The sequence below is a fragment of the Ursus arctos genome, unplaced genomic scaffold (genome assembly GCF_023065955.2).
Source record: "Ursus arctos isolate Adak ecotype North America unplaced genomic scaffold, UrsArc2.0 scaffold_34, whole genome shotgun sequence".
NCBI classification, from domain to species: Eukaryota; Metazoa; Chordata; class Mammalia; order Carnivora; family Ursidae; genus Ursus; species Ursus arctos.
In genome coordinates, this window is record NW_026623030.1 from 18,466,393 (window position 1) to 18,480,824 (window position 14,432).

The 14,432-nt window shown below is 48.4% G+C and overlaps 1 protein-coding gene and 1 long non-coding RNA gene across 3 annotated transcripts in view; one reads left to right on the forward strand and one right to left on the reverse strand.

The window, feature by feature from the left end:
* Positions 1–8,062, forward strand: part of SPRING1 (SREBF pathway regulator in golgi 1) — a 28,738-nt gene extending 20,676 nt beyond the window's left edge. The window contains exon 5 of the mRNA XM_048221503.2: positions 7,392–8,062. Within this exon, the coding sequence (XP_048077460.1) occupies positions 7,392–7,427 (36 nt within the window). The 3' untranslated portion in view covers positions 7,428–8,062. The remainder of the gene's footprint in view (positions 1–7,391) is intronic.
* LOC123001930 (uncharacterized) lies at positions 6,159–14,102 on the reverse strand. 2 transcript variants are annotated; one of them, XR_006411246.3, is made up of 3 exons: positions 13,934–14,102; positions 9,275–9,521; positions 6,159–6,815 (listed from the first exon to the last, which is right to left on the reverse strand). It is a non-coding gene; the product is annotated as an uncharacterized LOC123001930 (long non-coding RNA). The 2 variants fall into 2 exon arrangements; XR_006411247.3 differs by having other exon boundaries at positions 13,150–14,102.
* Between the last annotated feature and the right edge of the window lie 330 nt (positions 14,103–14,432).

Here is a 14,432-nt window from a genome sequence, read left to right on the forward strand (position 1 = left end):
CGCTCGAAGATTTCAACTGGGGCTAACCATTCTCTGCCTCTTCCTCTTCAGATTTTAAATAGACACTGTATTCTTCTCTGTGGGGACCAACTTATCATGGATTGCTGCTCCGCACCTGTGAAAGCAGCTGTTGTGTTTTCCATCATAAAAACAGCTGCCTTTTGGCAGGGACGCACAGGGCTGTGCTATGTAGTCGTACCTTAATATGGCGCTAAATTATTCAGGTATGCTTAACCTGAGACACCCGGAGCATCCTGGAATTCCTAAGAAGGGCTTCTGCAGTCATTCCCCAGTAGAAGGTTTCCTTTGATTTCTTTTGTGATTACAAGGCAGAAACCTTAAAATGTAGGAAACTACATTTTAAAACATAGGAAATTACAAAGAAATTGTGCCAAATCAGTCAGTCTCCTAGGCCCCAAAGAGAACCATATCAGTTTCAATGTAAATTTTGCCTATATTTTGCACATAAACGTGTATTTTAGGTTAGTATGCAAATCAAGTAGAATCCTGTAGATATTATTTTAAAATAAACAGTTCCTGTTAGATTGATTTAACCCAATTATACCTAATTAACATTTTGTTCGTATCACCCGGCCTCTGAAATAAAGCCAGGTTAGAGGCAAAACCCCTTTCACAGTGGCACACAAGTGGGGCTCTGCATTCCTGCATCCCCTTTCCCTTTCCGATTTCCACACGGTAGTGAAGGAAGTCTTTCTGTTCTTCACAAATAAATTCTAGGTAGTCCACCTTGGCCAGACTCAGCCTGCACGAGGCATGCTGGGAACAAAGCCTGTCACCGCCGACTTCTACTTTCTTTTTTTGTTGTTAAGTAGGTTCCGTGCCCAGCGTGGACCCCAGTGCAGGGCTTAAACTCATGACCCTGTGCGAGATCAAGTGTTGGACGCTCACCCAGCTGAGCCATCCAGGCGCCCTAGACTGCCCCTTTCTGGAGAGCTGAGAGAAGGATGGGGGAAAGCCCGCTCCGAATCTCCTAAGCATGCCATTCAGAGTAGTGTGTCACTAGATAGAGAAACAAAGGGGAAAGTATATTAAAAGGTTGGGAAGGATGCCTGGATCATCTTACTGGACGTCTGGTGTGGAGGAAGGATGAGCTGAGCTCAGGGCAGCCTACATGTCCCCCAAAGCCAGCTCTGACAGGTGTCCAGCAGCGTGATGGTTTCTGAGGGTGTGAGAGATCTCCATTTTTAAAGATGCTCCTGTGTGCTCCGTGGGGCTGGGATCTGTGTTCTCTTTCCTCCAGAGGCTCAGAGGCCAGGGGTCCCCCTCACGTGCTGTACTCAGTTTCTCCTGGGAGGTCTTTCACTGGGACAGCATTTCGTGGCGTGCTCTAGCAGCTCAGTCCCTGACATGCACACCCATCCTGTGCTTTGCCTGCAGGCTGCGCGGTGCCAACGTGGAAGCCCGAGATAAATAGTCTTGCAGCAGCTTAGCAGTCGCCTGGGCTCATTTATTTGACACAAATAAGCTCATTGACCTGATTTAGCGCAGGGAGGAACTGTGGAGTTGAGTCAGATGTGATCACAAAGCCCTGTCTCTTGTCGGCAGCCTTTGCAGACCCCCAAGGACAGCCGCCTAGTTAAACGGATGCTCAGTGCTCGTGGGCGCCATTTCAAGGGCAGACAGGGAGAGGATGGAGCGGTGGAAGGAAGAGGGGTGGAGAGGAGAACGAGGTGCTGGTGGCACGGACAGCAACAATTGCTCTCTGTGCCACTTGGTGGCACCAATTCCATAGGTTTTCTGTCTCAGCACACTCCTCGTCAAGCGACTGTGGGACCTGTGCCCGCGTGGACTCCCTCTCCTAAAACAATGAAGCTCTTTCTGTCGATGGAGGACCATCTGCCGCCGAGGACACATAGGGGCTCCTTCCGGGGTCCTGTCCATTTTGTGCACAGGGCTCCAGGCAAGCTGGTGCCCATGCTATCCCGTTCACAGAGAGGAGAGGAGATAGGTCTCTTAACTGTTCTCACGCAGGCGAGGACAGTGCTTGGGAAGCGCTCACAGTGTGCTGGTCTGTGTCCGCCCCATCTTCTGAGGCAGGTGTTCTTTCTCGTCTCCATTTTCTAGAGGAAGTCTCTGATGCACAGTTAAGTTTTGCTCGAGGCTACACTGTGAGATGCTGGAGCTGCATGCCAACTCCAGCTCTCCGGAAGGCGCGCGTGGGCCCAGTGGGCAGCACGTGACCTTGGCACATCGTGATAACAGCAACCCTCTTCTAGTCATTTCTGGTGCCGAAGGCCTCTTATTTAATCCTAACAACCACTCCTCTGAGGTAGGTAGGTAGGCCTGTTTACTCCCATTTTAAGGAAGTGAACCCAAAGGTTAAATACTGTGCATGAGGGCATGCTGTCCTGGTTGTTTAAACCAAGATAGTGATTGAACCCAGATCTTTCTTGCTCTTGAACGTAGACTTTTAGCCCCTGTGGTATAGTAAATGCTGCACTGGGTCTGAGCACTAAAGTGGGAGGCAGGTGCTGGGGGAGGACTGCTTTGCATTTGCTCTGAAATGTGCGCTTTGGCCTCAGGATTGGATCATTCTTGATTTAAGCAAAAATGTTTCACCTTTTCACTGCTGGTCCCTGCCAGGAAGGGTTTTTGAAGAATGTATTTGAAGGAGAATGTACCCTGTCAGCACTAGTGAGAGGACTGGGTCCTAATATCCACTGAGCAGAGTTCTTGGATTGGGCTGAATTGTGTCCCCCCCACAATAATTCATACACAGAAGTCCCTCCGAGTGTAACAATATTTGGAGAGAAGGCCTTCAAAGAGGTGATTAAGTGAAAATGAGACTGTTAGGTGGGTTCTAATCTAATAGGACTGGTGTCCTTATAAAAAGAGAGAGAGACCAGTGGTGCAAGAAGGTGGCCATTTACCAGCCGAGGAGAGAAAGGCCACAGGAGAAACCAAGCCCTGCTGACACCTTGATCCTGGACCTCTGGCTTCCAGACCTGTGAGAGAATACATTTCTGTTGTTTGAGCCCCCTGGTCTGTGGTTCTTTGTTTTGGCGGCCCGAGCTGATGGATCTAGCCCTTGAAGGGCTAGATTAACAGGCGGAACCGAAGGGCAGCTCGGGGCAGGGGAAGACCTGGCTGCACTACTGGAGTTCTGGCTCTGCGTGTCTCCTCCCTTCTGGGCCTAGATGCCCCACTGTGAGAGGGGGTACACGGTATCATGCACGAGGATCCTTGCAGCCCTGGCGTTCTGGGATGCTAGTCTGCAGTCTCCAGGACCCGCAGACTGGTGGCTGAAACCAGCGGTGTTGAACCAGAGGGCCATTTTGCCCCCTAGGGGACATTGCCAAGGTTTGGAGACCTGATGCTCACAAGTGTGTATATGGAGGCCCTCTTGGCATGCAGTAGAGGCCAGGGAGGCTGGTCCGCATCCTACAGTGCACAGCCCCCTCCACAAAGAGTTAGCTGGCCCTCGGTGTCACCAGTGCCGCGTGGAGAGAGCCTGGGTCAAACTTGTCCCCCCTTGAATGGTGCTGACACTGGATTGTCAGCCCCAGCCATCCATCCATCCTGCAGGGACTTTCTTGGTGCCTGCTGGGTGCTGGGGAGACCACAGAACTGCAAGATGGCCATCTGACATTTAAAGTCCAGTGGATCCTGGGCCTCTGGTTTGCAGACTGTAGTACCTGAGTGTCCTTAGGGATTGATTTACCCTTAGGATAAAGTGTCACTTTGGGTTTTTAAAGAAAATCTTTGATTCTTGAAGCACTAGGCATCATTGATTTATTCCTACTTCATTCACAGATCTACAGTTGTATAGCTTGTTTATTTTCTAAAAGGATTTGAGGAAATACATGTTTATATACAATACTGACTGATAAAATAATAATAAAATTAGGACCAATTTAAAATAGAATGCAGACATGCAGTTGAATAACACAGTTGATGCATTTAAGTTTCCTGGCAGCAAGGGTAAAAAGAGAAATAATCCCTCATGTTAATGCAAAGCTTTAATGGGATAAAGGCAAAGCATTTCCTCAATGCAAAGTCTAAGACGAGATTTTTGTAGGGCTTTAGACAGAGGATACTGACTGATAAAACTGACTGATACTTAGATATATTGTGTAGCAAGCATACCAAAACCAGGCATTTTTGGATATTGGGTAGAATGGTGAATGAGAAATGGTCTCTGCTTTCAGATAATCTGGTCTGTTGTGAGAGATGGGCAGTTATGTCACTGTCTGCCATTCGGGGTCATAAACATGAGGATAAAGGAAGTGCTGCTGTGTGGGTGAGGTGGGCAGGGCAGCCTTACAGAGTCAAATGCTGTGTTTATAAATATGTACATTTTTTCTAATTTTGGTAATTTTCTTCTTTTTAGAGAGAGAGCATGAGCGGGGAGGGGAAGGGGGAGCGGGGACGGGCTGAGGGAGACGGAGAGAGGGAATCTTAAGGAGGCTCTAGGCCCAGCATGGAGCCTGACCGGGGGCTTGATCTCATGACCCTGAGATCATGACCTGACCCAAAAACAAGAGTCAGATGGTTAACCATCTGAGCCACCCCAGCGCCCCCAAAATTTATGTAATTTTTTCTAATTACAAAGTAATACGCTGCAGTATAGAAAATTAGGGCAGTATAAAAAAGAGAATAAAAGCTTTCACAATTCTTCTGTCTATAGATAACCACTGTTCTTTGGTATGCATCTGTTTTCATACACACACAGTTACATATTAATATATTTAACAAAAAGAAAATTGGAATCTTATATTTTACCATTTTGTAGCCAAACGAATGGCCCCTGAATGGGGCTCTGAAGTATGAACTGGAGATGACCAAGCAGGGAAAGTGGTGTGCGTGCCAGGCTGGCTGTGGAGTTAGGTAGCCAGGATCCATGAGGATGGGTGAAATTCCACATTTCATTTCACAACTCTAGGGGGCGTCATTCCCACGGTGACAAAGAGAATGTTGCCCCCCACCCCTGGGTTGTACAACCCAGTAGCCTCGTTTTTTTTGTTTTTTCACTTACCAGTGTGATAGGAGTGGCTTTGTTATCTACTACTTCATTGTTTTTATAACAATTTTATCAGGATATAATTTTCTTACCATACAATTCACCACCTTAAAGTGTACAATTCAATGACTTTACTATATTCACAGAGTTATGTACCCATCACAATTTTAGGCATTTTTATCACCCCAAAAAGAAACCCCATGCCCATTTGTAGTCGCTCCCCATTTTTTCTGCCCCCAGCCTCTGGCAGCAGTTCATCTGCTTTCTGTCTCTATGGATTGACCCATTCTAGAGGTTCCACATAAATAGACTCATGTGTATGCAGTCTTTTGTAACTAGCTTCTTTCACTCAGCATATTTTCAGAGTTTACCCATGTTGTAGCATGTGTCAACTTCATTCAATAATTATTGCTAACTAATATTGCATTGTATAGAAAGACCATATTCGCCTGTCCGATCTTCCCTTGGTGGATGTTTGGGTTGTCTCCACTTTCTGGCCCTTAGGTATAAGGCTGCTATGAGCATTCGTGTGTAAGTTTCATGTGCACACACGTTTTCAGTTCCCTTGGGTGTATCCCTAGGATGGGATTTCTGGGTCATTTGGGAGCTCTGTGTTTCACCTCTGGAGGAACTCTACTGTATTTTTTTTCAAGGGAGTTGTACCGTTTTGCAGTCCCACCAGCAGTGTACTAGGATTTAATTTCTGCACATCCTCTCCAGCACTTGGTATTGTTCATCTTAGTGATTACAGCCACTTTGGTTTTGACTTGTGTATCCCTGATGGCTAATGATGTGTATCATCTTTGGAGAGATGTTTGTCCTCATCGTCCCGTCTTTAAATTGGGTTGTCTTTTTATTGTTGAGTTGATAGAGTTCTTTATATAGTTTTGATGTCAAGTCCCTTATCAGATATATGATTTGCAAGTATTTTTCCTGTTCTGTGGCTTGTCATTTCACTTTCTTGATGGTGTCCTTTGAAGCATAAAAGTTTAATTTTGATGAAGTTCAATTTAACTTTTATTGCTTGTGCTTTTGGTGTCATATCTAATACCACTTGATTTTTAATGCAGGATCATACTCCTTGGAACGGATGTAACATAAGGGGATAATTATTTGATTCTCACTCGCATAAAGTCATGTGTTTTAAATGTCGTTCTCCCCCCCACCCCGCCCCGTCTGTACTCTGGATGACTGCAGTTAGAACACAGACCACATTTTATCCCATCCTGTAGCCTTCATAAACACTTTATTGTTCCACATGCTGTTTTTCTCCTCCACGAATGTGTCCAGCGGTGCTCAGACCTCTGAAGAGTCGTTGGCAAGGAGCACAAGTCCCCAAGGGGCACAGCTTCAGGTGTTCCCTGTCCTCTTGTCATTGCTAAAGGTTGCATTAAGGCGCCCTTGCAGGACCACGTCGCCATCTGCTGGCAGAGATGGGCAAGTGTGATGCCGGGACCTGGAAGATGGCTCTTTACCGCGCATGGCCTACCTACTCCCTGTTGCTTTGACGGTCTTCCCACCTTGGGAGGTAGTGTTTAAATATTAAACCCCTTACTAAAACGGAATCTGTTTTTACAAGGCAAGGAAGCTCGTACGGTTCTTGTTCTGTGGGCGTCGCCTGGTGCGTGAAAAACGTCAGGTAGGAAGCAATAGTGTACCTCAGACAAGGAAAGGGTGATGAACAGGAACTGTTTTTGTTCCATACGGGTAATGTTATCATTGTGTTTGTTGAGTCTCTGACACTCCAGAATCCTCTCAGGTGTGTCGTGATACCTGCTTCTACCTGCTTGCCCAGGTATATTGCCCCCACTTTGCAGATTGGAACAGTGAGGCCCTGTAAAGATAAAGAACAGACTTTTGTTTTCTAGAACAACATGGGCAACAACCTGATTTTTAAAAATGAATGATAAAGGAGCACCTGGGTGGCTCAGTCGGTTGAGTGTCTGATTCTTGATTTCCGCTCAGGTCATGATCTCAGGGTGGTGAGATTGAGCCTCACATTGGGCTCTGTGCTAGGCGTGGAGCCCGCTTACCTGCTTAAGATTCTCTTTCCCTCTTTCCACCCCCAAACTAACTAAAAAAATAATAAGTAAAAAAAAATGAATTGTACAACAGCCAGGGTGTGAAATCATTAGTACCGAGTATAATGTCGTATACTCTACTTTAATAAGTATTTATTGAGGGAATGAGAAAAAAAGCTCCCGCATCCCAACTCCTGACCCGCTTTACACCATGCCTCGCTGCTTCTCCTGTCCTAAATGCTGCAGTTATTTCAATAAATATTTACAATGTTCAGCAAGAGGACATGTGTTTATCATTTGTTTTTCTGCCTTTAATAAGGGGAGTATAAAAATGTGATTTGTAAAAAGAAATGTGCACAAATATTCATTATCAGCACTGTTCACAACAGCCAAGAAGTGGAAACAACCCAAACACTCATCAGTAGACGAATGGTTAAAGAAAATACGGTCTAGCCCACGTGGAATACTATTCAGCCCCAAAAAGGAATGAAGCTCCGACACGCGCTATGATGTGGGTGAACCTTGAGAATACGATGCTAAGGGAAAGAAGCCAGCCACACAGAGGCCACATACTGTCTGATTCCATTCATATGACATGCCCAGAGGAAGCCAGTCTGTAGAGACAGAAGGCAGGTTAGTGGTTGCCAGGGGCCGGAGGGAAGGGGGAAGATGAGGAGTGACTGCTAAGGGCTATGGGGTTTCTTTGGGGTGATGAAAATATTCTCATGTTGATTGTGGGGATGGTTGCACAACTCTGAATACACGCAGAACACCACTTGAAATGGTTTTGCATTTTATAACCTATTAAGCCCCAATAAAGTTGTTTTTAAAATGTGCACAATAGAGCTTAGCACAGGGCTGGTGCGTGAGGAGGTTAGGGGATTGTTTATACTGGGGATCCTCACAGAGGAAGAGAAATCCAGTACGGAGAGCTGGGCTCACCAGGTAGACCAGGCTCAAACCCCAGTCCTGCCTCTGTCTAGTAGCATCATTTTGTGCTAATATTTAGTCTTTCTGAAGCTTGGTTTCCTTCTTTGCAAAAGAGACACAATAATACCTTTCTCACAGTTTTTTTTTTTGGGGGGGTGGATTATATTGATGATGTATGTAAAGTTTCTTGCAGACACCGTGTTCAACAAATACTCATTTGCATCTCCCAACCCTGAGCTGCTAGATTCTGTGTTTTTCAGGCTAGTGAAAGGGCTTTCTACTAAGTCCTCTTGCCTTTGGAAGCTTCTGGTGGGCAGTGTAGCTGAGTGGATTCAAAATGTGAACTAAGGCGTTTGAACTGAGCTGAAATCTGCAGGAATCTGTGGTTTCCTCATGTAGGTGCCCTTCCTACATTATGTGTCCACCGCAGTCCATTCTGTTCACCCTGCAAGATCCTGATCCCGCAAATGATGATCTGTGGGTTTGTGGGCCATGTGCATCATCCTCTACCTTATTTTGAAACGATGGGGCACTTCTTGCTACAGGCTGTCCCCAGCCCCGCCTTTACCAACTCATTCTGCAAGGGGATCGATTTGCAGAGTGGCCTCCTAACAAGGGTGATGCTGGGAGTGTGGCAGGCATCAGAGTTTTTCCAACACTCTCTTGAAACAACTTTGTCCTGGATGAATAAGGACCCTTCAAGCTACTCCACATAAATGGATAGAGGCAAATGTGCCACCAGAACGGGGAGAAAAATATAAGGGGACATCTAGAAACATCTCTGCCATCCCCAAACCAACAAGTCACAGTGGTCCTGCCCTCAGATAGCTGAGACCCAGATGAAGTTGCTTCTCTTGGTGATTATTGCGCTCCCTGCATTTGGAAGAGGCCTCCCCCAGTGGGCGATGCCTGATAGAGGAGAATGAATTCTCAGCATGGAATTTTCAGACTGGGTGATGAGGACTGGGGAGGGAGAAAGATTTAGGAAAAATTGCAGAAGGAGGACACATCCTGCTGTTCTTATGAAAACGAAATAAAAGGGAGAAAGATTCTATTGGATTTTGACGTTTCCAATTCTTACTTTTACATTGGGGAGTAAATTCAGATTCCCTTTTTAAAAAACAAAAAACCTTCATTTGGGGTTTAATGCTAGTAACTATAATGAGGCTATGGGAGAGGCAGCTGCCAAACCAAGAACCAATGGGGAATGGGAAAGTAGGATTCACACCCAACCTCTACATCTTCTCTTCCACATGGTCCCTCAAACCATGTTGCAGTGGCGTTAGGCCTGATGTGACTTAAAATGAAGGTAGTCTGCACTTTTTCTCGGGCTCTCACCCACCTTTTGCTGACACCGTGCACATGTCAGGTTGAACATTGCCCTTGAGTCAGCCTGCGGTGGGAGTATGGAGAAGGTTTTCTTCCCCGTGTGTGTTTGCTGGTTCTTGTGTTTTGGCCTAGAGTGCTGAGTCACGGAAATCTCGTTGATGGCATAGACCCCTGGAGATGGATGGATGCCCCATCATGGTTGGAAGACTGGTTCGGCAGATGTGAAGAGGTGATGAAGTACAGTGGTCAGCAAACTTCTTCTGTAAAGGGCCAGATAGTAAATATTTTCAGCTTTGAAGGTTGTATGATCTCTGTTGCAACTGCTTAAACTCTGCTGTTGCAGCAGGTAGTATGTATACCAACGAACATGGCTGTGTTACAATAAAGCTTTATTTACAGAGACAGGTTGAGGGCCAGGTTCGGCCTGTAGGCCAGAGGTTGCGGACCTCTGGCTTAGTGGACCACATTAATTACTCCAACTCCTTTCTTAGTTTTGTCCCTTATTTTAGAGACAAGGTGCTAGAAAACTAGACTGTTTTCCTTAGTGCTCCCGGAAATGTTAAAATCATGAAAGGCCACCTTCAGAGAGAAGGACGTCAACTGAGTGGAAGCAACAGGAATTTGGAGTTTTAAACCTACAGCAGATGCTGAGAAATGAAGATTCTACTGTCTTCCCATTGTCCCTCAACGGAAGGCTGGGTGTTTTAATTAGCTAATGTTGGCAAATTGCTTTGAAGAAAATTGTAAAATGTTTCGTGCTACAAGTGCCAAGAATCCTAATTAGCTTTCCTTAAAGATACCACCTGGAAGTGTGATATTTTGTTGCTCGAGGTCCAAGCCAGCAAGAATAACCTGCAGATCAGAAACCAGTTTTTAAGCAAACATAACTGAATATAAATGGATCTCTGCATCGACGTCACATTTTCTTCCTTCTGCCTAATCTGGTTCCTAACAGCTGGGATAGTAAACCCCGTAAATGGAGGGTTTTGTGTGTGTGTGTGTGTGTGTGTGTGTGTGTGTGTGTGTGTTTTCCAAGAGAGCTCGGTGGCGACGGGGACATGAAACAAAATAACCCATCTGTGTGTTGCTGCCGACATTGCCTTTTGGATTTTTGGCTTGTGCCCCAGAGGCCCTGCCCTGGCGTGTCAAGGTTACAGACAGGAGGTGGCTGGCAGTCCCTCCATCACAGAGCAGGGCTGGCGCTCAGGTACCCTAGTCCAGGAGAGAGGTATGCACGCTCCGCCGCTCTTAACAGCTGGGTAATGAAGGTGCTTTCCAACGTTCCTGTTTCCTGCAGTGGCAGCGGCTACAGCAGCAGCATCTGATCCGTGTCACCATCAGAAGCAAGTGAGATGTAGTTAATACGGACCTTAGCCACCGATGTACATTGATTTGGAATCTCCCGGCTCTGATGAAGTCCCTGCTAAACTGGTCAGGCCAGCCTGTGTGAGAGGAGGCGGCAGGGGGTGAGGGTGGGGGTCAGGGCAGGGGTCCTCAGCCTCAGCACTGTGGACTTTTGGGCCCCACTGAGTCTGTGAGCATGTGTTGCGGGTGAGGGGGCTGTCCCATGCTTTGTAGGGTGCTGACCAGAATCCCCGATCTCTACCCACCCCGATGCCAGTAGCAGCCTTCTTTCCCAGTGGTGATGACCAGAAACTGTCTCCACATGTGGCCTCATGTCCCTCGAGGGGACAGTCACCCCTCATTGAGAAGCATTGGGGTAAGGGGAGGGCTAGGGGTCCTGTTTTTCAGGGAGACCCTTGGAGCAGAGACCCAATGGAAAGTGAGCTCCAGGCATCACTCCTGACTCTTCCCTGTGTCTCACACCCTCATCTCATCCACTGGCAAACCCCAAAGGCAGCCCTACCTTGACCACATGTTGTGAACTGACCACTTCTTGCCGTTCAGCCTCTCTTGCTCTCGTTCAAGCCCCCACATGTTGTCTAGACACACTGCATGTCTAGCCTCCCAATGGCACCCTGTTCCCCTTTGCCCTTCCACATACCGTTCTCCACCCAGCAGCCAAAGGGAGCCATGGGAAAGGACAGTGAGAGATCTCCCAGTCCTGCTGGAACCCCTGGCTCCATGGCACTTATGTGGAAATCCTCCTTCTCCCTGGCAGTGTGCCCCACGTGTATGCCTATCCCACCTCTGCACCTGTCCCCTCTGCCCACAGACGTCCTTCACTCCCCCAGTCTCTGCTCAGATGTCCCTCTCCAGAGGCCTGTCCTGACCCCACCTAGAAGAGCACACCTCTCTCTTCTCTGGGCCAGGGATCCTCAGCCTCGGCATTAGTGACATTTGGGGCGGGACAATTGCTTGTGGTGGGGGGCTGTCCTGAGCCTTGTAGAATGTGGAGCAGCTTCCCCGGGCTGCCCCCACCCAGCCAATTGCGACAACGAAAAATGTCTCCAGACATTGCCAGTGACCCCTGAGGGGAGACATTGCCCTGGCTGAGAACCACTGCTCTTCTCCTGCTTTATTTTTCTTCACAGGACTCTCAGATAGGACATCCAATCTGTTTGTTTTCTTCACGGGAAGGCAAGCTTTATGAAGAAAGCAGAGACTTAGATTTGTTTGTGCCGTGCTATCCTTCCAGGGCACAGAGTAGAGCTTGGTGCAGAGTCGGTGCTTAGTAGAGGTGTCGAATGTTGTGAAATTTGTACTAAGCAACCAGTGGGGCACTGGGGTCATGGATTTGGGGCAGAACTGGGCCTACACAGTGTGTTTCACTGGTCCTAGACATCGAAATTCTGTGCCCTGGGTGCCTGCGAAGTCCTTAAAGCACAGAGAAACTTTCAGGAAAGCTAGGCTAGGGATCTTGGGAAAGGGCAGCTCTGGGGCCCCTCCCCGAAGTGCTTACCAGGCAGGTGAGAGGCAAAGGTGGGAAACTGTTCCCCGCGGGCACCCAGGTTGCCTGTGGAGCCCACTTGGGGAGACACAAGGCTCTGTGAAGAGGGAACTGCCCCTAGCCCGCAAGCGTTTGCAGACTGAAGGAGTCGGGTGGTCCAGAGATCCAGAGAACATTCTAACTTCCATTTGTGGGTGCGTTGGGGATTTCCTTTGTGGCTGCAGGTAGTCCCTAGAGCTTGATTGATGAAGATGATTTCCTCCCTTCATTCCCCTCTCCCACATCACTAAGACTTCTGAAGGGACAGCTGTGATGGAGTGTGCTGAGCCCCGGGAACACAAGCGTGCACCAGTGCTGGGGGCTGGGCCCACTTGCCGAACTGCTTCTCTCCCTAACCCGTGCCGTGCTGCCCTTGCAGCTCCTGCCGTTTGCAGGTCATCTCCCCACCCTCTCTCTCCAGCCGAGGTGGGGTACTGTAAAGTGTCATGTTCCAGAGAAATCGGACTGCAGGCAGGTTTCTCCACTCGTATGACTTTGGACAGAGTGTTAAAACTCAGTTTGCTGATCTGTACAATGGGAATAATGCCTAGCGCTCTGATTCATTGTGAGGATTCAGTGAGGTGAGCAGCGCTCCGCACCTGGCCTGGCTGATGTCCACGTTCTTGAGGAGTTGCCCTTATTATCCGCTCCTTATCTAGGTTCCCATTTGGCCGGCTCAGCCCGTGGCCTGGCTCACCTGCCTCCTCCCTTTTGCTCCTGCTGCCCTGCCGTGTCAGGCGTCCCGACTATCACCCCCTCTCCCTCCCTTCCCAGCATGCGCGTCTCATCACTGTGATTACACTGTATTAGCCACCGTGATTGTTCCATGCCTTGGCACCTCATTACTGAAATAAAGTTAGCATTAATGGGAGTCCTGCAGCTAATCCCTCTGCTCACCTCTCCTGAAAATGCATTCCGGTGATTAGCAGGAGAGACACATGCATATATTCATTTTTAAAACTGTTCCCTCCTCCCCCTCTCCCTGCGTGTCTACTCACAGTCACTGCAGAGATGGAGGCCAGGGGGCCTTTTAGCTGCCAACAGGCAGAGGAGGTGGTGAAATCGTCCTGAACCGGGGCAGGGCCGGGCTTTGGGAGCAGCCAGCTTACCCCCCCCCCCCAAAAGGAACATATCCGTTTCCTTTGGGTGGGTGCAGTTAAAAACAAAACCAACCCACAAAACAAAAGGCCAGGGAGTGAGGCAGAGCGGGGTGTGTGTCCCAGCCTCGCCGCCTTCCAGCTCTGAGACCTTGGTGAAATTGCTTTAACCTTCCTGATGAGCAGTTTCCTCCACTGGTGAAGGATTATGTCAGATAAGGACCCGGCAGGAGCCCAGCACCGCCTCCAACGCTTTGGCGGTTCATTCCCCTCCGCTGGGCTAGGGAGCCAGAGGTCAGGTGTGTCCCCCAGGCTCCTCCTGGCCCCCAGGGCTGAGACAGCCTGTTTCCTTTTCCACTCAGGAGCCGCCAGTGCTGTAGTGCCACACCAGGCACCCTGAAGGCTAATTGCCCAGAGGTACAGTGTACTCATAAGCACTTGGGTGAAACACTGCTCCGGCCCCCCTGGGGAGTCGGCACACCTGCAGACAATCAGATGATCCTTCCCCATAGGGCGCAAGGGCTGGCTTCCAGTCCACTCAGGTAACCAGCAGCACACCTTCCGTGCGTCCCCTCTGTCCTGATGAGACCAGGGGCGGGATGACCCTCCAGCAGCCAAGAGAAGGGAGCAGAACAGCAGAGGGAGGTGTGGGGCCGTAATGAGATTCACAGGCGCCCTTACTCACCCTGCGTGTCAAGGAGACATTTTCAAAAAGGTTTGACACAGCATCCTTGCAGAGCCCTTTGCCAAAATGCAAGGTGGAGGCCCCTGGAGTACTTTAAGCCGGCTTCTGTTAACAGAGCAGTCCGTATGCATATTATAATCACGCCGCTCCAATTCCCCGTTAAGCAGCTGTTCCCACAAAGAGGGACAATAGCCCAGCCCCACCCCTTTGAGAGCTGATTTCAGTCCTGTCTTTGCCGGTGCCAATTCTTTGATCAGTTTTCACGTAGGATCTGGAGGGCATGTTACAAAGTGCTTTGGGCCGGCTGCCAGTAGGCACCTCACTGGAGCATGACAACAGCCCAGAAGTGTCAGTGTTGGGAGAGAGACAGCGCACAGGATGCCTTTTAAAAAATAATTATATTTGAATTTTAAAAGCAATCTTCATATATGTTCGTAGAGTCATTTATATGGAAAACTATGCTGGTTCCTCTACCCTTTTAATATTTGATGTTACGTCA